Raw genomic sequence first — 25,475 nt, 5'->3', positions numbered from 1 at the left:
TTTGTGCCAGTGTCATAGTTCTTTGAACGGACAAAAAGACAAAAACTTGACGTGTTTCCCCAAAAGCTTCTGATGATGAATTACCAGTAAACACCACTAGAGGACGATAATAAACTGCAGAGCCCAAATCTTGGAAAACCCACCTCTGATTTGAGTCAAACTCAATAGATCAAAGCGGATTTACTGCCATACAATCCAAAGGTCTGGTGAAACGCTACTGCATCATGCTTTTTCATAGTTTATGGTTTTTAGAAGACATAATTGCATTTTATGAGTGTGTGTATTGAGTATTGTAATTGATGTATATAAACTGAAGGGTTGGGGTGATTTTAACATGACAAAGGGTTAAAATCACCTTCACAGATGGGGTCTGTCCCGTTCCAACCATTTTCCTGACACATACGGACTCTTTCTCCTCTCAAAACATATCTGCATGAGAAAACAAGTATATTAATAACAGAAAAAAAGACAAAACATCATGAAAGGGAGACATTATGGTTTGATAATAAACCATTTAATAGACGGAGACCTAGAACAAAGTTGAGAAAAAAATATTTAATAGACCTTTCATGCGAAAATATACATTTGTAACTAATTTAAACTGTCCTTAAATAAATAAATAAATAAATAAATAAATTATGCTTAACCACATCAACACTTATTCAACCCTCTTCACTTATTCTACCTGCTCTCTTTATTCTCATATAACCATGTTTTCTTATGGACTTCAGACATTAAAGTTGCTCTAAGCAATGTCACGCGTTTTTTAGGCCGAAACATTTTTTGTCACATACAGCAAACATTTCCTCACTATCCGCTAGCCGCCTGTCCCCTAAACACACTGAAAAGAAACGCGGTCTCTGTAGACAGCCCAGGCTCCACAAACGGCAACAAAAACAAACTGGCCCAGCCTTGACCACGAAACATAACAAACAGTGTTCCAGCCAATAACCGACAAGAATGATTTGGGGGTGGGGGATGGGGGGTTAGTGCGCGTGCACATGAAGGATGGGTGGGGGGGGGGGGGGGGGGTGGAGGAGAGAGAAGCATGAAGAGGGAAGATAGCTAGAGGAGAGATGACCTAGACAACGACGACGATTAACGTTAGAATGATATTCTCTTGAATTTTTATATGGCCGACACACACATTTAAGAAATGCGCGTTCATGACTGTTTCAGGAAGCACGGAAGGGAGGGGCAGGGGACAGGATGAGGAGGAGGGAGGGTCGAGCTAGCCTCCGTTTTCTTTGACAATACTTTGAACACAACATCGCTTAGAGCACCTTTAAGAATCAAAATAAGCTTTCAGTACCCTGGATTGCACATAGCAATGGCTTTATCACCGAACAATTGTCCATCTCGACTGTATTGGCCATTCTCTATGTCATCTAGCGCATTGCACTTTCTCTCTGTGAGAATAAATGAAAAAATATTAAAAGATGGAGTGCAATGAATGAATAAGAGATATTTTAGAGACATAGACAAATGGATTTATCTTACTTTGGCATTTCATGTTCAAGGTTGTCCAGTGTCCATTCTTACAGTATGATATTCGACTTCCATCTGATTGTGAATAACCCCGAACACATCTATAAGCCACTTTTTCCTGGTCATTGAACTGTACTTTGTTAAGATATTTGGAGTCCAGCTGCTTGTCCAGATATTTGGTTGGTTCACCACATTTATTATGTGTTTGAAACCGTGAAATGGACACTGAAAAGCACAAAAATGATAGAAAGGAAAAAATGTTTTTCATATGATTAGGTAATGCAGCTTTTATTAGTTATGCATTTTAGCAACCATACTGAAAATAACATTGCAACTTAATCATCAATATGAAGTAAATACTGATAGTCTGAGTAAAGTGATTTGAGTGTAAATGTTGTAAAGAACTAATGACCTGCAACTGGAAGATATTATGCAATGCGTGACTCTAGATCAGCGGTTTTCAAACCCTGGGTCGCGACCCAGACTTAAAAAATGGGTCGCCAGGATGATTTAAGGAAAATATAATTAAATTAAAAAACAAAATTTGTTTTCATAAAATCATAGTCTATAGGCCTATATAAAAGAAACAACGCAAAATATGGCTATTAATAAAACTGACAGCATGCTGCTGAGTTTGGTTCATTTCTGTGAGGCGCGGCGCCTCACAAACAACGGAAAGGAAACTGAGACTGCAGTTTGTTTGTTTTCTTTATTTTACAAACGCACAATGTTGTGTTTTATTGTGAGTGTACACAAATATAAATAAATACTTTGCAGTTTAGAATGATGTCCTGTATGAACAAAATAACGGAGTATATTTTTATGATTCCATCGCAGCCGGTTCATTATCAAAATAAGTCGAAATTACACTGCTCTGTTTAAATAGTCAGTAGCCTACAATTCGTGCCATTCGAACGAGAGAGTTACGTGAGCCCAACGCCGCTTACTTTCACTTTCGCTTTAAATTATTTCGTTTTGGCTTGTTTATAGATATTTTTTCATTCTTGTTCTGTTCTGAATATCATTAAATTTAAAGGATTTGTTGTGGAATATTTTAGTGTATTTTTTAAGCATACAGCAAACGATAGTAGGCTATTAATCTGTTAAAATTCTTACAATGGTTAATGGTTAACCAGTTAATTAGCATCCCTGTAGCTTTAGCTAGATCAAAAGAGTGCAGAATCAACTTTGCGTTGCGATCGCGTCACAGATAAGCCACTGCACATGCATCATCAAAAGTGGTTGTTAAGAAAAGTGCTGAGCTGAATTTTTGTGCCAGCTGTGCATAATAGAGCACTTTTAAATGATAACAAAGTCTAATGCGCCTTTAGCCCCATTGCATTCTGTATGCTTGGCTTAAGAATAGGCCTATATGGCTATGGGTCGCGTCAATTAAAAAAAAAGAAGAAAAAAAAGGTCGCTCTTGAAAAAGTTTGATGGCAGGAAATCTATTTTAAACGTTATGGGGAAACACATTCTTATGGTAATGGTATGCACAAGAAAAGAAAAGAAAATACCTCCAGTTACTAAACTTATAGCTGCGGCTTACCTTATGTTTAACATGTTATGCCTATTTATGAAACTACAGAATCTTCCTTGAATATTCATAAAACTGTTTATACATTCTATTGTTTTGTTTTTTTGTTTTTTTTTAATCAGATGAGCCAGCTTACTGATCTGACAGGTGTCCATCATACTAGACAAATAAAGTTTGTATTATACAATAAAGTATACATTGTATTTATACAAATATATGTACAATAAAGTTCAGCCATTAAACTGACATAATCTCGCACACATAATATGTGGAAAATATATATAATAAAGTGTCTGGAATAGCGGAAAACTGTGTCAATAAACGTTATACGTCGAGTGATAACACTGCGTGCCACGTTAAGTGCTTAAAGTTGTTGATTATAATGTCGCGATCTAGTTTTGTTACATTTAATGTAACCTTATATTTAAAAGGAACTCACCTACAAAAGGCGCAAACACAAGTACGAGTATAATCCCCCAAACAGTCGCCATATTCACGGATTTCTGCAAACGAAGAGAAGGAATCTGTCTGAAGGAAAACAAATAATGTGTTCAAATTACACTCCTAAAGTGCTTATAACATACGCCCGCTGTCGCGTGACGAAATCAAACCCTGCCCTCATTCAGTGTAAATCCGCATAAACACTTCTATATTCGGTATAGTTCTTGTAAAACAACAATAAACGACCTACTCATTCAAATAATATCAATAAACTAAGCTAGAAAAAGCGTTTCTGAATGGAACGAACATACCATTCAGATGCCAAGTTGGAGTGACTAGCCTAGCAAATGAATGAGAACTACCCATGGTTACTATAGTTATACCATTTTTTTTTCATGTAAAACGATGATTAATTTTCGTATTCAATCACATACTAATACATTAATGAACAAAATAATATGTAAATAAATTAGTAACAGATAATGAAGGAATAAATGTAAAATAGTAACAGATAATAAAGGAATAAATGTAAAACATGCCTAACAATACACTGTGAATTCACTTTATACTGCATTATACAGTACATCCAGGCCAAATATTATGTTCCCATATAGTCTAATAATGTTAATGCAGTACTTTCATCTATGGTGTGCTGTTGTTATTATTAGCCTATACCACACAAATGCATTGTCTCATTTATATTTCATTTTATTAAATGCATTGTTTGTTTGTTTTTTTTGCAGTGGCTACTGCAGTTCACATGGGGATATTTTGGGGATATTTAATTTAATTTTATCAATCTTTAAATTCCACTAGAAACAAATCTTGTTGTATTATTTTAATTTAATACTGTCAAGCTGCTTTGATACAATCTGTATTGTGAAAAGCGCTATACAAATATACTTGACTTGACTTGACATCTGGTAAAGGTTTTGCAAGATTTAACTTTGATGTGTTTGGCAAATGCCACGTTGTTTTGCCTATAACGTGTTTGGATCAAAATTCCAGGAATTAACAAACTGGAAAGATTTTCCCAAGAATTCAACATCCTCTGTTCTTAAGAAAAAAGAAAAAAAAAATTATTTGACCATTTATAGTCCAGTCATTTTATGAAAAAAGGTTAAACTCAACTGATTTTGTATCCTCAATATGTCCTGAGTAAGGAAAAAAAAAGTCCCGAAGAATCCCATTAGGGGAAAGTTTTAAAAAAGACCCAAATATAGCCTATTCATACGCACTCATTCTTTTTCTCACGTGAATAGGGTAAAATTTTTATCCTTTAGATATCACCATGAAAATTACTGAGTTGATTACTTGCATCAAGACAAACAAAAAATGTATTACAAGTTTTTTTAAATTGTTTGTTAACATGGACAAACGGTGCATAATCTAATTACGTATGTGCTAATTTGCATAAATACCAAAACCAGAGGTGGACAGTAACAAAGTACATTTACTTGAGTACTGTACTTAAGTACACTTTTTGAGTATCTGTACTTTACTTGAGTATTATTTTTTCTGGAAACTTTTTACTTTAACTTCACTACATTTGAAAGACAAATATCGTACTTTTTACTCCACTACAAGACCTGTCAAGGTCCTTGAGTAGAAAGTAACATCAGTCAGTGGATGATTTTGGTTGCAGGGGTTGCATTTTGGTTGGAAATGAAAGTCGGGTTGACGTCAGAACCCTGCATCTGATTGACATCAGAACCCGACGTCAGATCGACGTTGGATATTGATTGAAAATAAAAGTTGGGTTGACGTCAAAACCCGACTGATGTTGGTTTCTGACATCAACCCGATTTTCATTTTCAACCACAATACACGTCTGTCCAATCTTGGAGATCATCGTCAATCTGACATTGGATTCTGACATAAACCTGATTTTCATTTTCAAGGTTGGGTTTGGTTTTCTAAATGCGAATTTTGTCACTTTTTTGGAGCACACTAGCTTATAGATAACAGTAAGGCTAACATATTCATACTAAAAGCCAAAAAACTTTAAATTGGGCAATATTAGAGGGAACAACCATTTGGTTGTCCGAAACCAATGTGGACGTCATTGAGTGCACTTATTCAATCTCACATTCAATCCCACTACTGGAACTGTGTTCTAGAAATAAATTTGATATTGATAGGCAGGCATAGATTCAGAGGCTTACAGTACTGTATTACATACAACAATGCAAAAACACAAAACTTAATCTTCTGTAACATTATTACATTAAAATAAAGGAATCAGCTCTGAGGTAAATGTGTCTTTTTGGGTCCAAGAATCCCAAAAGACACATTTACCTCAGAGCTGATTCCTTTATTTTAATGTAATAATGTTACAGAAGATTAAGTTTTGTGTTTTGGTTTCATTGTGACATCATGATAGCATTACAATATCAATATCAGTGGTGACTAACTATGTAATGTCATGCTCATCTATTGATAAAACGTGTGATTTAATAAACCAGTCTGTCTCAGAAATGGGTTGACTTTGATTAGTTACACTTTGGTTGCGAAGCAAAGGCACTTGCAAATCTGATAATATCCAATCATGAAAAATGAATAAGCTGCAAGAAACTGTCAGGTGGATGTGAGAGAGAGGACCCAAAAGCGATATGCAGCAATATACATTCTTTAATGTAATCAGGAAGCTGTCCACAGGTAAATCAGTAAAAAACAGAAATCTTCAGATAATATGAAATGTTGAACAGAAACTGCCAGCAGACTGGACTTGTAATAATGCAACGTAAATCTTCCTCTTGGACAGCTTAACGCAGGAAGCGTGGAAGAGAACTGCAGGCTTCGGTTCTCATGGGAGATCAGAGAATAGAGGGCGGCTGGATTCTGGCGCTGGTCTGGATCTCTGTAACAGGTTTAGCTGGATAGAGTTCAGAGTGCGAGCAATAGCATTCAGAGAAATACCTGCAGCTGATTAACATCCAGCAAGACAGGACAGGACAGAGAGGTAAGAGCGCTGAGAACTTTCATGTAGATAACATTGAATAATCTGGCGACAAGACAGGGGAAAAGAGGACTAGAAGAAGCAAACACAATTAGAAGGAAAGGGAGAACAGGTGTGGGAAAATTAGCACGATTGCAGGGAAAGAGTAGGAACAGCTGAGAGTGATGAATGAGCGCGTGGAATGAGTGTGTGCGTAGAGTGGTGAGTGGGTGTGTGCGTGTGACCAAAAGGGGGAGACAGAGAAAAGAGGAAGATGCCAGGATCATGACAGAAGCAACTAAAATGCAGCCACTTTGTATGACATTTGATTGATGGAACATGTACTTCACAGTCCATCATAACATTCAACACGTATTAAGCATTTTGAGAACATACTTTCTCCATTATAAAATTAGACATGTAAAAATCAGACCACATGAACTCAAGTTATAAACATTAAAACATAACTATAAAACATTATAGTTATAAGATATTTATATCATAATGATTTCCGTCGACTGGAAGCGAAACCATAATGCAACACAAGCACGGCAGCGTACGCAACACTCGTTCCCTCTCTAGAGAGAACCGAGGTTATGTTAGTAACTGAGTGTCGTTCTCTTACGAGAGTACTCTCGTCTTGCGTAAGTTTAGCTTACGCTACAGGAACCCCATGTAAAACGCTGTGCGTGCAAATTTTCAACACTAATGTCCCAAGGGCAGTGTGCCCGGGGCTCATATCAGTGAAATAAACACAGAGTGGTAGACGGGGAGGGACGACTCGGTAGATATGATAGGTGCGCGCACATATATACAGTTAAGGCAGTACCCCAATCTTAAAACTGCATAAGCCCACAAGACATTGCAGCATAATATCAACAGTCTAATCAAACTGAGTTGGGTAGACAGTGTTAATATGGTATAATTAGACTGAGAACAGCCTGGCCTGTAAGGCAGGCACTTCTAGGTTATAAAACCTTATAAATGTAGACAGTGAGGCCCAGCCTGCTGCCATACAAATATCATGAAGTGAAACCCCACTTGTCCAGGCCACATCTGGACAGGGTCTGTTTCGAAATGGCCAGCCCTTTGACGCAGCCACCAAACGAAAAGAAAAGCTGGTCTGTTTGCCTATAGGCAGCAGAGCGCTGCACATAGATCCTAAAAGCCCTCACTGGGAGTGCCGAAAGAGAAATAATTTGCGCTCTGAATGGAGTCGCAAGCACCTTCGGGATGTAACCATGCCTTGGTTTGAGGATAACCTTAGAGTCATTAGGCCCAAATTCCAAGAATGTAGCGCTCACTGAGAGCGCGTGCAGGTCGCCCACCCGTTTTACTGAGGCTAGAGCCAGATTATGAGGTCGTTCTTTCCCAGTGACTGGCCATTCGCGGGCTTCGCGAAGGCCGCTATAGCCGCCACATACACCTTGAGCGTGGATGGGGTTCTCCCGCTGTCCAAAAGCTCTTGTAGGAAAGAAAGCACCACCGTTACCTCACCACTTAGCGGGTTAAAGTCGTGAGCTGAACACCATTCGGCGAACACTGACCATTTAGACGCATAGCTCTAGCCTGTGTGATCGTGTTCAGCACTCCCTCTAGGGGGTGAAATGGTGATGGTTTTTCATCACGATCACACAGCTCTAGCCTGTGTGATCGTGTTCAGCACTCCCTCTAGGGGGTGAAATGGTGATGGTTGATCGCCCACACATGTAGGGCCCACAGCTCGGGGTACGGGTGCCAAACTGCACCCTGGGCCTGGGACAACAGGTCTTTCCTCAGCGGAATTGGCCATGGAGCTGTGTTCCCCAGTTCCATTAGTTCTGGGAACCACACTTTATTCTCCCATAGCGGGGATATCAGGAGTATCGAGCATTTGGTCTCCCTGACTCGCTTGATTATCTGTGTAAACAAGGTGACCGGGGGAAATGCATAGAGAGGGCGCCTGGACCAGTTTTGGGCCAGCGCGTTCTTTTCTTTTGAAAAGAACATTGGGCAGTGAGCGTTGGTCTGTGACGCGAACAGGTCTACCTCTGCTCTGCGCCGCGTCCATGCACTTCGTAAATGTACGAGGTGCTAAAGACAGGCCGAAGGGAAGGACGGTGTACTGATAAGCCTGGCCCTCAAAGGCGAATCTCCTCTGCTTCCGGGTGGAGATCTCGAAGACCGGGAGGGGCGGAGAGGTCCTTTCTCTGGTCCTGGCTTGTGTCTTCCGCTGTGGAATTCTGAGGGGGAGATTCTTCCCTACAGTAAATGTTGCTGCGAGGCGCTGGATTGCCACCGCACGTTCCATCATTGACCTGGAGTCCAACTCTATCCCCAGAAAGGATATTTCCTGGCTGGGAGATAGAATGCTCTTGGCCCAGTTGACTCTGAGACCCAGCTGATCCAGATGGACCAGCAGTAATGTCCTGTGTAATACCAGTTCTTCCTCTGACTGGGCTAAAATTAGCCAGTCGTCCAGATAATTCAGGACTCTCACGCCCCGTCGTCTGAGGGGCACGAGCGCCGCATCCATGCACTTCGTAAATGTACGAGGTGCTAAAAACAGGCCGAAGGGAAGGACGGTGTTCTGATAAGCCCGGCCCTCAAAAGCGAATCTCAAGAATGGCCTGTGACGGGCTGCGATCTGAAATCTGGATCTGATATAAACCAGTCCCGCGGTCAAATTCGAGCGAGGATTTGTCTGGTTGTGATCCTTTTGAACGAGCGTATCATCAGCGCTTTGTTCAAACATCTGAGATCTAATATAGAACGGAGTCCGCCGTCTTTCTTTGGTACTAAGAAGTAACGGCTGTAAAACCCCGACTCGCTCTTGGCTAAGGGAACGTGTTCCACCGCCCCTTTTATCAGCAAATCCGCTATCTCGGTGCGAAGTAGGTGTGCTACTTCTTAATTCACCGATGTTTTGACCCGTGCTGTGAAGTGCGGCGGTCTGCGAACGAATTGCAGCGAATAGCCCTGTTTCACTGTCTTTAGTACCCATTCTGAAACCCCCGGTATCAATTCCCATGCTTTCATGTGAATTGACAGGGGTAGAATGAAGTCTGGGTTCCGGTTGCTCACATTCAGGGACCCGGAGACCAAACCATGATGAAACGGTTTGTTCATCATGTTCATTTTGAATGGGGCAGACAGTACTTTGTGCGGTAGCTCTGTGGCTACCATCCCGGTCATAAGAACGGGAAGATGCTGCATTACAGACACAGCTGTGTGGGCTTGCGGCGTGGGACGCAGAGAGTTTTTCACAAAGTGTGTGCGCTGAGAGGCATACACCTGTTCTGTACTTGAAACACTGCCAGATCGTGCTGGGTTCTTACGCTGAGGCGATATGTGTGTGCATAGCGCAGATACAAAAAAGTCGTTTTCTCGGGCAGGGGTGAGCGCTGTACAGCGGGCACATTTCCTACACTTAAAACCTGAACGGCATGAGCCGGTTCGACTGATATGGACCCTGTGGTGGTGTGAGACACTGCATGGGTAGTGCTTGTGTGCAGGGGTGAACACTGGGTAGTGGGCACTTTTCCTACACTTAGTGGTCGAGCGGCCTGAGCCAGCTTTATTGTATTCAACCCTGGATGAGTGTGATACACAGAGAGGGTATTGTTTATGTGCGTGGGTGGGCACTGGGCAGCGGGCACTTTTGCTACATTCAAAACACCTCCGGCCTGAGCTGGAATATGACCAGACATAATGCTCTTTTTGAGATTTATGTGGGTCGCCGTAAAAACGGCGTTTGTGTGCAGGCCAGCGAGTTTTAGAACTGGCTCGTTGGCTGCTGAGTACACTCTTTGAGTCGCTTCTGTTGAGGGAACTGAGAGAGCGGTTCGCGCTGATTTTGACGGTGGTCCGGCCGCAGTGGGACTTAACCATCGGCGCTTTCCTAGTAGGGCTAGGAAGTTTTTGGAGGCTGCTTCTTAGCACGGCCTGCTGCAGAACTGGAACACCGCAGCAGAAAATGTCTCATAGCCTGATATGTTTTCTGCACCTCCGAAAATCGCTCCGCGAAGCCTTTCACTGAAGGACCGAAGAGACCAGTCGGAGAAATAGGAGCGTCCACAAAGGTGGCACGGTCGGACTCAGACATGTCGGACAGCGTGAGCCACAAGTGACGCTCTGTGACGGTGAGAGAAGCCATGTTGCGGCCGATGGCCTTGGCGGCGGCTTTAGTAGCTCTGAGTACCAAGTCCGTCGCACTCCTCAGATCCGTCACACACTCCTTAGTTGGTCCAGCCTCGTCCAGAGAGCGGAGGAGGTTGGCCTGGTGAATCTGCAAAACAGCCATGGAGTGCAATGCAGATGCGGCCTGACCTGCGGCAGCATAGGCGCGACCAATCAAGGCTGAAGTGGTCTGGCAGGCTTTAGTGGGCAGCGTTGACTTGGCACGCCATCCAGCAGAGGGTGGACACAAGTGCGCTGCTACTGCTTCCTCTACCGGAGGAACAGAAAGATATCCTCTGTCTTTTGCGACGTCAACAGCAGAGAGCGTTGAAGAGGCAGAGGACCTCAACCTGGCCAAGTACGGGGCTTCCCACGACCTGGAGAGCTCATCATGCAGCTCGGGGTGGAAGGGAGCAGGTGTAGAGCGGAGGAGCCAGGGGCAGCAGTAGCACCAGCAGGAAGGCGGCGAGACAAAGGGCAAATAGAGAGGGCGGCAGAGGCGAGGAGAGCACAGGAGAGTAGGGAGAGGATGGACAGGCTGTTTTCTCTTCTTAAGAGAATGATTGAAAAATATATATATTTTTCTACATATTCTTGTTTAACTTTTTTTCACTTTTATTTTTTAAAAGGAAAGAAAAAGTCTGTACATTATTTTTATGCAGCTTTAAATGTGTAAATTAAAGAGAATGAATTGTTCTGGACATTGTTTATTTTTGTAATGACAAAAATGACAAAAATGTAATGTAATAATTTCTACATGAAACAAATTCTTGTTTACCTTTTTTTTCAAATAAAATTGGTAAATAAAAATCATTTGTTCTACGTTTATACTATTGATTTCTTGCAAGAAAATGACATCTATGAAAAGTTTCAGTCTGGATTCAAACCGCATCATAGCACTGAAACTGCGCTCGTTAAAATCACAGCTTCTGACCAAGGCTGTATCTCAATATTAGTTTTACTTGATCTTAGTGCTGCGTTCGATACTATAGATCACACAATACTCTTAGATCGACTACAAAATTATACTGGTGTTCAAGAACAAGCATTAAGCTGGTTCAGATCATACTTATCTGACCGCTACCATTTTGTCTATTTAAATGGAGAAAAATCGAACATTACTCCAGTAAACTATGGAGTGCTGCAGGGATCTGTGTTAGGCCCTCTTTTATTCTCAATATATATGCTGCCACTTGGAAATATTATAAGGAAACATGGAATTAGTTTCCATTGTTATGCTGATGACACTCAAATATATATTTCATCACGGCCAGATGAAAACACTAAATTATCCAAATTGACAGAGTGTGTTAAAGATATAAAAGATTGGATGACGTGCAATTTTCTTTTATTAAATCCAGACAAGACAGAGGTACTAATCATCGGTTCAAAAAACCACCCACAAAACCTCTCACAATACAACTTTAACATTAACAGTAGGATGTCCTGTTACTTTATCCTCTACAGTAAAAGACCTGGGTGTTATATTAGACTGCAACCTGTCTTTTGAAAATCATATTTCATATGTTACAAGAACAGCCTTTTTCCACCTTAGAAACATTGCTAAGCTACGTAACATGCTATCAGTTTCTGATGCAGAAAAGTTAGTTCATGCATTCATGACCTCGAGACTAGATTACTGTAATGCTTTATTAGCTGGTTGTCCCGCATCCTCAATAAACAAGCTACAGTTAGTCCAAAATGCCGCCGCTAGAGTTCTAACTAGATCAAGAAAATATGATCATATAACACCAATTTTATCATCACTACATTGGTTACCTATAAAGTTCTGTATTAATTACAAGGTATTGCTACTGACTTATAAAGTCCTAAACGGCTTAGCTCCAGTCTATTTAACCGATCTTCTATCGCCCTATAATCCATCGCGCTCTTTAAGATCACTAAATTCGAGGCTTTTGGTCATACCTAGGATATCTAGGTCCACCAAAGGAGGGAGAACTTTTTCACATTTAGCTCCAAAACTCTGGAATAGTCTTCCTGATACTGTTCGTTGCTCAGACTCGCTCTCCCAGTTTAAAACTAGATTAAAGACGCATCTCTTCAGCCAGGCATTCATATAATACTTTTAATCTTACAGTTAAATCCGACCTCTAGTTCATAAACGCCAGAGGAGAACTGGCCCCCGACTGAGCCTGGGTTCTCCCAAGGTTTTTTTTCTCCATTAGGTCACCTGATGAAGTTTTTCGGTTCCTTGCCACTGTTGCCTTTGGCTTGCTCAGTTGGGGATATTTGGGGATATTTAATTTAATTAATCAATCAACAATACTATTGATCAGCATTACCAAACGTGGACGTTTTCCACTAGAAACAAACATTGATGTATTGTTTTAATTTAATACTGTGAAACTGCTTTGATACAATCTGTATTGTGAAAAGCGCTATATAAATAAACTTGACTTGACTTGACTACGTGCTACATTAAAGCTGCAGTCCGTAGTTTTTCCTCTTTGTCGCCATCTCTGTTCGAAATCTGCAATTGCAGTTATTTGTGGAATTATCAACTTTACGTGAGTTGTACATCGGCATGAAACAGCGCGGATGAATCCAATGTTTTGAGGAGAGTGTGCGGCTGTCAATCACCGCGCCGATGTGGATACGGGCATTCAGAATCACAGATTAAACTTTTTGGAAGTATGACCAATATTAGAATTTTCAACGGAAAATGATGTCTGAAGAAGTAAGTAACATCCACTTTTGTTCTGACCAACTCAGGGGAAAAAAGCATTGCAGTAAATCGCGCTGATTAAATCTAACGATCATTTATCATATCATGTCAAACCGTGCAAATCATAGAAGAGCAGTTATTTTGTACAAACAAATAACAATCATAGTGCTATGAAATAAACAGTGTATGAACGGAATCCCTGTTATGCATAAACGTGTCATAATATAACATAATATAAACATCTTAGGACAGGAAAATTGTCACTTTACCGATCTGATTCAGATCCAATACTTGACAACGGAGGAGGCGGGTTTGATTGAGTAGAGGTGAATTGCTCCCTCTCATAGCTAGCACAAAATAATTCATATTTACCATAATAGCAAAACGAGAAAGGCACAACAAAGGAAACTCCGTAACTGTGTAAATTAAGCGAACAAGTGCACTACTGTTACGTAAATGAACTATTGAAATGTCTTAGCTGTCTAGCAAAAAAAAAAGCCATCTCTTTAAAACAAGGAGTTCACGCCATCTTTTAAAAGCCCTGCCGATGTTTATCCTTGTTTTCGCATGGGCCGGTTGCAGTCTGTTTTTTTCTCTAGCCACTCCGAAATCCAAAATCTTTTGGGTTTTACAACTGGTGAATCTCCAGTTGTCACTGGTGATTGTCGTTTGAAACATTCTGGATCCGCTATAAGTTTAATTATTTCAAGTGCTGTGAGAAAAGGCTATAAAACTACACCTCGAACATCCTCACACGCAATATAGCCTACTAGCCGAGACTCTTTTTTATGTGGACAGATGTGACGTAATGACACAAAGACATGCTCGAATTTCCTGCGGAAATCCACCAGTACCACTGGAGTTAAAACGTACTCGGTTACTAACGTAACCTCGGTTCTCTCTAGAAGAGGGAACGAGTACTGCGTAAGTATCTTACGCTAGGGGAAAATCTCTTTTCCGCGAGATATTGAAACCAAAAAATTATCCTTTAATTTTGTATTAATATAAAACGCGTTGCAGCAGTATGCAGGCATAGGCGAGACAGCTCGCGCGCCTATTGGCTGCTCTGCGGCAACTGCATCAGCCTATCGAGCGAGGCCTATCGTGACGTCAGATCCACTGCGTCACATCCCGCCGAAACGGGCGTGGCTTAGGCCTATAAAAGAAGGCTCGGAGGCAGCTGATATCTGGTTTTTCATTGCCGAAGCGAACCAGAGCGTGTTGCATGCACGGCAAGATACGCAGTACTCGTTCCCTCTTCTAGAGAGAACCGAGGTTACGTTAGTAACCGAGAGGTCTCTCGTACTGCGTAAGTATCTTACGCTAGGGGACCCTATGCAAAACGCCGTGCGTGCTGGGATCTAACACTAATAAACCTGAAGCGAACGCTCAGGGTTCACAGTGCATAATCACCAAGGGAACTCACAGAGAGTTCTGGGAATAGGGGGGGGAAACCACTCCATCCCACATACAGCAGCGTTCGTAGACGCAAATGCTTTAACATGACATCATACAGACAGGGCGGGATTCGGCCTGAACTGACGAACGTCTATACCGACAACAGCTTGGCCTGTAAGGCGGGAACCTCCAGGTTATAAGACCTTATAAATGTAGACGGGGAGGCCCAGCCTGCCGCCATACATATGTCTTGCAAGGCAATCCCGCTAGACCAAGCCCACGAAGAGGCCATGCCTCTCGTGGAGTGCGCTCTGACACCCAACGGGCACTGCAAGCCCTTGGCAGTGTATGCCAGCGCTATAGCATCAACTATCCATCTGGATAGGCTCTGTTTCGATGCAGCTAGTCCCTTGGAACGTCCGCTGAACGAAACAAATAGCTGCTCTGTCTGTCTAAAGCGGGACACATAAGCTCTTAGCGCCCTAACTGGACAAAGAAAGCTTGCGTCCCCTTCCTCGTCAGAGACCGGCAGGGCTGACAGGGAAATGACCTGAGCCCGAAACGGTGTGTTGAGGGATTTTGGAACGTAACCATGCCTAGATTTGAGTATGACTCTCGAGTCATTTGGCCCAAACTCCATGCACGCCGCGCCCACGGAGAGCGCGTGTAAGTCACCTATGCGCTTCACTGAAGCGAGAGCCAGTAAAAACACTGTTTTGAAAGACAAGTGTTTAAAAAATCAATCGACTGGATAGGCTCGAATAGGGTCACCTTTCATGGCCTCCAACACCGTAGAAAGGTCCCACACAGGGACTGAAGGAGGTCTGGGAGGATTCAGCCTCCTAACTCCCCTAAGGAAGCGGATGACTAAATCATTCCTTCCTATTGACTGACCAAGCGTTGTTTTAGAAAACGCTGCTATAGCCGCCACATAGACTCTGAGCGTGGAAGGGGTCCTGCCCTTATCCAGTAGCTCTTGTAGGAAGGAGAGAACCTCCGTCACCCCACAATCTAGGGGTGAAATGCCCCGAGCTGTGCACCAGCGGGAAAAAACCGACCACTTTGAGGAATAAAGCCGTCAAGTAGACGGAGCTCTAGCCTGAGTGATAGTGTTTAACACTCCCTCTGGGAGGTCAGCGGGTACCCGTTGATAGTCCACACATGAAGGGACCACAGCTCCGGGTGAGGATGCCAAATCGAACCCCTGGCCTGAGAGAGGAGGTCCCTCCTCACTGGTACTGGCCACGGGACAGTGTCCGCTAGCTGCATCAGAACTGGGAACCACGGTTGGTTCTTCCAGAGCGGCGCTACGAGCAGCACTGAGCATCCCTCTTCCCTGATCCGTTCAATCACCTGAGGCAGGAGAGAGACAGGGGGAAAAGCATAGAACGGGCAGCGCGGCCACGTTTGGGCCAGCGCGTTCCTGCTCTTGGAGAAAAATTCCGGACAGTGAGCGTTTACGTGAGACGCGCCCATTCGCCCGCTGGAACGTTGTTCCTGGACAGCCTGTCTGGCCCCAAATTCTGCAGCCCAGGCACGTGCACCGCTCTCAGCGAGCGCAGGTTGCGCTGAGCCCATACCAGAAGGCGTTCCGCCAATCTGTATAAGTTTCGGGATCTGAGACCGCCCTGGCGATTTATGTAGGACACCACCGACATGTTGTCTGAGCGAACCAGGCAGTTTATATGTTGAAGCTTCTCCCGTTCTGACTATTGGCCGAAGAACAGTCTGCCCTCGAGCAGCGCTCCCCATCCCGAGGTGGAGGCGTCTGTTGACACCACTTTCACCCTCGAGGAAGTCCCCAGGCTTACACCTGATTGGTACCAGTCGTTCGCTTTCCAAGGTTTCAGAGCTAAGATGCATGTCTGATCGACCTTGAGATGAAGCAGACCGGACGCCCACGCTCGGCGCGGTACTCGCGCTTTTAGCCAGAACTGCAGAGGGCGCATTCAGAGCAAGCCCAGCTGGAGAACTGATGATGCTGAGGCCATGAGACCCAGCATCTTCTGAAATTTCTTGAGCGGGACGGTCGCGCCACAGCGGAAAAAGCTTGCTGCGCGCTGAATGTCCAGCGCGCGCTGTGGTGACAGCCGCGCTATCATAGACTGCGAGTCCAGTTCTGTGCCCAGAAAGGATATTATCTGACTGGGGATCAGGGAACTCTTCGCCCAATTGACTCTTAGACCTAGATTCTCGAGGTGTTCGAGTAAAACGGTCCTGTGCTCTATGAGCTCTGAGTGTGATTGAGCTAGAATCAGCCAATCGTCCAAGTAGTTCAATACTCGCATGCCCCGGAGTCTGAGGGGTGCGAGCGCTGCGTCCATGCACATCGTAAATGTACGGGGTGCTAGGGACAAACCGAACGATAGGACTGTGTACTGATATGCCTGGCCCTCGAAGGCGAATCTCAAGTATCGCCTGTGACGTGACGCTATCTGTATTTGAAAATACGCGTCCTTCAGATCTATCGACATAAACCAGTCTCCTCGGCGAACCTGCGCAAGGATTTTTCTGGTCGTGAGCATTTTGAAGCGGCGTCTCGCCAATGCTTTGTTCAGTTGTCTTAGATCTAGTATGGGTCTGAGACCCCCGTCTTTCTTCGGTACCAGAAAGTATCTGCTGTACAGTCCCCCTTCGCTTTGAGCTTGATATAAAGGCTCTATTGCCCCTTTGCTCAACAGTTTCGATATTTCGGCTCGAAGTAGGTGTGCTACTTCTGTATTCACCGTGGTTTCGATGCGCGCCGCCACACGGCGAGGGCGTCGACAGAACTGTAGCGAATAGCCACTTTTTATAATGTCCAGCACTCATTCCGAAACCCCGGGAAGCGCTGCCCATGCATCTGCATGGGTGGCTAGGGGTTGAATGCAAAGCGCGCTCTGGTCGCTTGGCAACAGAGGCGCTTCGGTGCGCTGTAACATAGGCGTTATGCTCATGACATTTGAGGCGGGGAGCGCGCTGATCACAGCGGGCAGATTGCCCGCGCTCGACCTCGTTGCGGTGTTTAACCGAGTGAGGGAGGGCTGGGCGAGTCCCGTGGGACTTGTCATGTCTGTGAGTGAATGCGGGCGCGGTAGAGCGGGCACATTTACTGCATTGAGCGCACTGTCTGCCCGAGCAGAGTGAATGCGCACTGGTTTCGTTTTTACAGAAACCGTGAGACATGCAGAACATAGTGTTTGTGGGCAGTGGGCACGTCTACTATGTTGGATGCGCAATCGACCTGAGTCGATTTTATGAGCGCGGGCCCTGTGTGAAGGGCTGTTCTTGTGTGTAGGGATGGGCACTGGGCAGTGGGCATTTTTTCTACACTTATAGCACCATCAGCCGTGGCCGGAACACCAGTAAATACGGCATTTGTGTGCAGGCAAGCGGGCAGCTGTTCTGGCTTGTACACTGCAGAATACACTGGAACAGTCACATTTCTTGGAACTGAACGAGCGATGAGCTTCGGTGGAAGTCCGACCGCGGTGGGACTCGAACACCGACGCTTTCCTAGGCGTGCTAGGACGACTTCGGGGCTTCGGGCTTCACCGCAATCCTAGGCCGTAGCCCACGCGGAGCGGGGCTGCGGCTAGTCGAGCGAGAGCGAGGCCTCGAGCTACGGTCCTGTCAGCACTGCGATGAGGCGGCAGGGGGCTGCGGCTGCGGCTGTGAGCTCCGAGCAGGTGGTTTCGCACGGCCCGCTGCGGAACTGGAGCGCTTCGGTAAGAAGTGCTTAAAGGCCTGTGACGCTTTCTGCACCTCGGCGAATCTCTCCACGAAGTCGTTGACAGAGGATCCGAAGAGGCCAGCAGAGGAAAGCGTGGCGTCGAGGAACGCGGTGCGCTCAGACTCAGACATCTCCGAGAGCGTCAGCCATAAGTGTCTCTCAGCAACGGTGAGAGACGCCATGCTCCATCCAATGGCCTGTGCAGCAGACTTAGTAGCGCGAAGAGCGAGGTCTGAACTACTACTAAACTACTAAAACCTTAGTTAAGCAAAATTATCTTGCATACTCTAATATACTTAAAGTATCAAGAGTAAAACTAGAGGTATGTATTCTGCAGGGGGAAAAAACTCCTTGTCAGGGTTTTTATGATGGTTTTGCATTTATATTATGCTACTACTGCATTTTACTTCTGAATATTTTCAAGGTTGTTAAATTTAAACTATATACTTTTGTGTAGTTTAATGTAAAATAATATGTGAGGGAAAAAAGTACTTCAGTAGTTTACTTCACATTTGTACGTGAATACTGAATACGTGAATACTGAATACATGAATACGAAATATGCAGTTCAGAAAATTAAAGTAACAAAATGTAGGTCTATTGTCACAGTATTAACAAATTGTTGCTAACTACAGCTGCGTCCCATATCAAAGGGCGCATCTGAAGCGCTCGGACCGGTCTAGCCTACGGAGGATTGTTCTTGTCGCCTGGCAACTGTGACAGCTGCCAATGACGAGCGCGAGAAATACTGGGCTGTGTTTCCCGAAACCTTTTTAACACTACGTCGTTCTTAAAGGTGCATTGCGCAAGTCTCTGAGTTTTTGCAGAACTATGCCCCCTCTGGCGACAAGCGAAACTGCAACCAGAGGTGTGCACGCTCATTCCATCCTTAATCCCTCTTATTTATTTTACTGTACAGGATTATAGAGGCAATCGCAGTGATCAGAGAAGGGCTCATTCAGCCCATCAGGCAATTGTTTAAGCATGTATGGGTTAGAAAAACGGGTATTTTTAACATGAAATGTTGCGCATTGCACCTTTAAGTTACACCTTAAGCTGTACCTTATCGTTAATACGTGTTTCCCGAAACGTTCTAGGTTAAGTATACCTTCTGTAAGTCATACTTTTGGAAGGTTGGTCTGGACCACTCTTAGCTTTACCTTATCACTGTTGCAGGTCTATATGAATACAATTCTGAAGTTTTAATACACAGAGACAGTGTTCAGTTAGGCTAATTCAAGTGTTTTCATGCAAAGAATAAAATTACACTGATTGTTAATAGAATTTTAATTATATTATTATATATAATAAAATGTTTTACATTTATTTTAATTAAAGAGCGCTTTTAAAGGCCAGTGAAAGCATAGGCTACTGTCAGTTAAGTCCTATTCGGACGCTAATATTGTTTCTCATGGGCTCGTACAGCAAGTCAGTTATTTTAGTGCCGTCCGAATCCATAATATCAGTGTTTTTCCTCACCCAACCCGCGTAAAAATCCCTGGCCAAATTAGTACCTACTGTTTTTTGACAAACAGGTCGTGTGATGATTTAATTGCCGTCTGAATCCACATCTCTGAGTTCACAAGAAGAGACTCAAAATCCACTGTTTAAATCCTTTTTGATCACTGCCGAGCACCGTACATGACATACACTTTAGAAATGCTGGATAGTATTTACAAGAACAATATTTCATCACAGCTCCACCTCAGCGAACAAAAATGGGAAAGAGAAGAAAGCACATAAATATTTGAAATGGTTATTATGGCAGCAATATATGATACAATTTTAAAATATGTAGGCAAGGCTATTATAGGCTATTATAGTTTGGGTTATTTTTTAAAGAACACCGCTTTCTCACATAAACAGCCCCTGCACGAGAGAATAACTGATTCTCAAGCCATCGATATCAACCAATTCAGCACCATCGTCACGGACAGCACCCGGTAACGTCGCACGTAAGAAGGTTTATCTTAAACAGCTTCCTAAGGTATAGTTCGGGGAACACGCCTAGAAATGGTATACCTTCAGTTAAGTTATACCTTAAGAGTCTTCGTAGCGCGCTAAGAGACAACGTTATCGGGAAACTCAGCCCTGGACTTTTTTATATTCATTTGGGTTTCATATTCAAACAGGGCTAAACCGAAAATACATGACCTGGCAGCGCCATGGCTGAAACATCCTCACCATGTCCTTCGAAGTTTTCGTCCTTCACATTGGGACACAGCTCCTGATTTTGATTACGTATGTCTGTTTAATGTGCGTAAACTCCGAAATGTCATAATGAAAGTCCCATGAAACATGACGGGAGCAACCGTGGCAAATGTTCTTTCATTTGGGTTACTAGATGCAAAGAATGTGGGACACAGGAACGTCGAGTTCAAATTTTATGAGACATCGCATCGCATCACATCATTACACACCGCAAACCTAGCACTATGTTTTACTTTTATGTTTAGTTACCTATGATCACGCGCGTGAACTCGACAATCGATTACTATGGCCTTCGACAGAAAACAGGATGTAAATACAGTTATGTGCGCTAGCTGAAATAACATAATTTTTATCCATATCTTTCACATCTACTGCAGTCAGATTCACCCGTGTTCACTCTGAAGGAATCACTCACATTGGCTGTGCACTTGTAATGACACATCAAGGATGTTAAGAGGCTAAAAGCAGGTTTAAAACTTGCCCTATTGAAGTCAACAGGGGGGCAAATTTTAAAAAGAGGATAACACGGTGTAGGCAACACCAATTTTTGTCGTTGTTCTCTGTATTGACAGCACTCCAAATGTACAAAAAAATTAGCTCAATGTTAAAATTGACCGGAGTTCTCCTTTAATCCATTTATTACTTTGAGCGCATATATTAACGTATCGCATGCATAGGCTACAGTTTGCTATTAACTTAAACATTACGAGGTTTGATATTTTCAGATAATTTTCGTCGATAACTACTCTGCTGTATAACAAACTACTGTATAACAAACCGTGACCATCTGGCAAACAAACCCATATTACGTCCACTTATTGTATTGAATATAACTCTTGTTGCCAGGACGATTGTTTTATTCAATGGATTATAAAGTAACAAGCTGGATGTATATTATCCCTTAAATCTTAGAACCTTTATTACAAACAAAACAGATAATAGAAAGATCATATATTTTGTCTATATAACACAAATAATAGGATTTTTGAGTATGAGAATTTTTTTTTTTTTTTATGTAGCCTATGGCATGAAATGACTCAGACTCGTGACAAAAGACTCCAGATTTGACTCGGACTCCAGCTTAAAGACTTCAGACTTGACTCAGACTCCAGATGAATGACTTGTGTTAATATTTATATGCTTTTGAAACCTAAATGTCCCCAAACCTTGGGCCAAAGTCAATGTGTGTTTTGAATATAACAAACTTAGGGACACACTCTCTAAAAAATGCTGGGATGTTTTAACCCAATTTTGGGTTAAATATAGACAAACCTAAGCGTTTGGTTAAAAATGTAACCCAAAGGCTGGGTTTGTCCATATTTGTCCCAACTTTGGGTCTGCAGTTAGAAAACTATCTAAATATAATAGTCCCATGACATATCTGTCATGATTCCTTTCTTGTGTTCCCCTTGTCTTGTGTGGACTTTTACTGTGCTGGTTGTATAACAGGAAATAATAGAAGTCCACACAAGACAAGGGGAACACAAGAAAGGAATCAAGACAACATCGAGTAATCAACAAACTAATAAATCCATGATTTGGGCAGATCTAAATTTGCTTTGCCAGTAGCAGAGAAGGGAGGGGGTGGTTGAGTTTGCACCAATGTAGAACCAATCATATTAGAGAAAAATTATCTAATGATGAGTAATATGTCATGTTACCTTTGCTATGGTCCTATTCTTTACCTTTGTACTCTTTTTGTAGGTGGGATTCTCTCTGAAATTGGTCTGAGGTCCTCCGGCCGTGATTGAAGCACATTCCAAGAAATAGTCTGGATTCTGTTTAATTGTTGATGTGCAACAGGATTAACGCTAGTTATACCATGGTCTGGGTGAATACTCGATTCTGATTGGCTGCAGGGTGTCGATTAAAAAGTGATAATGTACACCTAGGAAAGGCGTCCCGTCAATTTGCCTGATGACAGTTCTAAATGATTGCGCTGGCTCAAACTCACTGATCAACTGCTGCGGTCGGGTCGCTGTGGCCACGTTGCTTGGCAACGGCTGTATACGGGAGATATTAAATAGTGCGCTCGACTTAATAAATAAAAACCCTCACGATTTTTACTCTAAAACACATTAAAGTATTATTAATTGATTAAATATTTCTTTCTTTCGTAAGTGACCATGGTATAAGCGGGTTAATGCTGCACGTCGGACGGTGCGCGTCGGTCGGTAGGTGAAAATCTACCACAGCATCTGAGAGACTTGAAAAAGAAAAAAAAGGAAAATACTCGTCTTTATGCATCAATTTAATAAATGTTTGTAAATCCAGTGTAAACTGATGAACCAGTACTCAAGTATGATGACCTCAGAAAGGGCAAAAAATACCCAACATCCAGCTTCCCTAGAGACACTTCCTGCAAAACAGATAAATATTAAAAGGTTATTACTATATCCTACCAGGAGCAAATAAAGGAATGTTTTCACATCACCACCATCAGCAACTTCACAACCCAAATGGCTAAGCCAAGGCAGCAAAAAGATGGAAACTATTTGGGCACTCGACTAGCACAAGAAAAGGGAGGTTCTCAAGTTCCAGCTTCTTACTGTTATAAAGCAATTGTTACATTATCACGTAATATGTTAGAAGTCTTGTTTCCATTCTTCAAGTAATCCTTTATTTTTTGTCTTTTATTTGGCCGTAGTCTCTTTAGGAATCTTAGGTTTCAGTAAGGAGTCATGTCATGTGACCATTAATCAGGAAGTAATCCAGCATGGCACAGAGAGCAGTATCAAAGCCACTAGATGACAAGCCTGCAACCTTTAGCCAAAAAAAGCGTAATGGCTCATGCTAATGGCTAATGCTAACACTGGTACGCAGGAAAGGAGAGCAGAGGCCGTTTTTTATGAATGGATGTCAATAGAGAAGAGGCTTCACTACACTGAATAAACCGCTTTTGAAATGAAACACCTTATCATTTAAGTAATCGACAGCCTGTTTGCTAATCTTCAACATGTTTTACGCTAAACAATACATTTGTTGCAAACGATATGTAGATTTTACAATGATAAAAAGTTTATTTTATAAGATAAGGCCGAGTAGGGAATGTCACGACAGGTAAGACTCATTTACGGCATTACCATAGCATTTCATAGTAATATTGAGTGATATTGTATATTGTCTAAAGAAAGATAAATACAAAATATATTAAAATATAATATTTCTCAATAAAGAAAAAATACCTTAAATTATGACTATTATAACTGCATGTGCATTTGACATGACGCTGATATTATGCATTTTATGAATAAAGACAAAATGAATAATTTAATTATAAATATTGTTATATTGTGTGTTGTTTAATTAAAATAAAACATGAAGTGTTGTGCAAACTGCCTAATGTGCCTAATGATGATGATACTGTATAACGCTAATTAATGTATGATGGTAAAGAACGTCTCAGGTTACAAATGTAAACTTTGTTCCCTGAGAACAGGGAACGAGACAATACGTCATCGACGTTATGGGGAATGACTGAAGTACCTGTGGAAACCCGCCAATCGCATTGGCCCGCGTCAGCCGTGACGTGACGCTGTGGCGAGCCCAGGAAGTATAAATAGAGCGCCCAGAGAACATGTCATCCTCTTCGTCTGAAGGGACTGAGCAAGCAGAACCGAAAGCATGGCAGGGAGACGTATTGTCTCGTTCCCTGTTCTCAGGGAACAAAGGTTACATTTGTAACCTGAGACGTTCCCTTTTGAAGGGAACCTCGACAATACGTCATCGACGTTATGGGGAACGCTGTACCCACGCCGCCATGCTAAGGGGATGCCTGGCCACCACAATAACCCAGGTAACAGCCCCTACTGCTTACACATCAGGCTAACAATAGCACTTCTCCATAGGGCCAACGCCGAGCTCTAGCTCAAGGTCTGGACACAAAAAGTATATGGAAGCCTCAGCAATACGACCCTCATATGGAGAGGAAGCCTACTACATATACTGACACAAAACTAGCTTGCATGACGGCCGCATGACGGCCTCTGCAGAATGACTCTAAAAGTAGAGGAAGCCTGAAACATGCAATATGTATATGGAGGCCTCAGCAGTATGACCCTCATATGGAGAGGAAGCCTAACACATATATCAGCAATACAATAAGTATATGGAGGCCTCAGCAATACGACCCTCATATGGAGAGGAAGCCTACTACATATACTGACAAAAACTAGTTTGCTATTTGCATGAAGGCCTCTGCAGGATGACTAGAGGAAGCCTGAAACATGCAATAAGTATATGGAGGCCTCAGCAGAACGACTCTCAATAGAGAGGAAGCCTAGCACATATATCAGCAACACAATAAGTATATGGAGGCCTCAGCAATATGACCATCATATGGAGAGGAAGCCTACTACACATACTGACAAAAAACTAGCTAGCTATTTGCATGAAGGCCTCAGCAGGATGACTCTAAAGTAGAGGAAGCCTGAAACATGCAATAAGTATATGGAGGCCTCAGCAGTACGACTCTCATATGGAGAGGAAGCCTAACACATATACCAGCAATAACTAGCCCGCCTAGGCTCAATAAGTATATGGAGGCCTCAACAAAACAACCCTCATACGGAGAGGAAGCCTACTACATATACTGACACAAAACTAGCTTGCTATTTGCATGAAGGCCTCTGCAGGATGACTCTAAAAGAAGAGGAAGCCTGAAACATGTAGTATGTATATGGAGGCCTCAGCAGTACGACTCTCATATGGAGAGGAAGCCTAACACATATACCAGCAATAACTAGCCCGCCTAGGCTCAATAAGTATATGGAGGCCTCAACAATACGACCCTCATATGGAGAGGAAGCCTACTACATACACTGACACAAAACTAGCTTGCTATTTGCATGAATGCCTCTGCAGGATGACTCTAAAAGAAGAGGAAGCCTGAAACATGTAATATGTA

General features: G+C 42.8%; 1 protein-coding gene across 1 annotated transcript in view; it reads right to left on the bottom strand.

Annotated features, from left to right (window-relative positions):
- The window catches only part of LOC311088964 (C4b-binding protein alpha chain-like), an 88,509-nt gene that overhangs the window by 20,952 nt on the left and 42,082 nt on the right, over positions 1–25,475 (bottom strand). The window contains exons 2-5 of the mRNA XM_084123380.1: positions 3,465–3,553; positions 1,501–1,713; positions 1,313–1,409; positions 356–429 (exon numbers count right to left, since the gene is read on the bottom strand). Coding sequence (XP_083979506.1) covers positions 356–429; positions 1,313–1,409; positions 1,501–1,713; positions 3,465–3,516 — 436 coding nt within the window. The 5' untranslated portion in view covers positions 3,517–3,553. The remainder of the gene's footprint in view (positions 1–355; positions 430–1,312; positions 1,410–1,500; positions 1,714–3,464; positions 3,554–25,475) is intronic.

Source organism: Abramis brama (genome assembly GCF_963993115.1).
Source record: "Abramis brama genome assembly, chromosome: 8".
NCBI classification, from domain to species: domain Eukaryota; kingdom Metazoa; phylum Chordata; class Actinopteri; order Cypriniformes; family Leuciscidae; genus Abramis; species Abramis brama.
The sequence above is the reverse complement of the archived record's forward strand: the minus strand, read 5'-3'. Positions and strand labels throughout refer to the sequence as shown.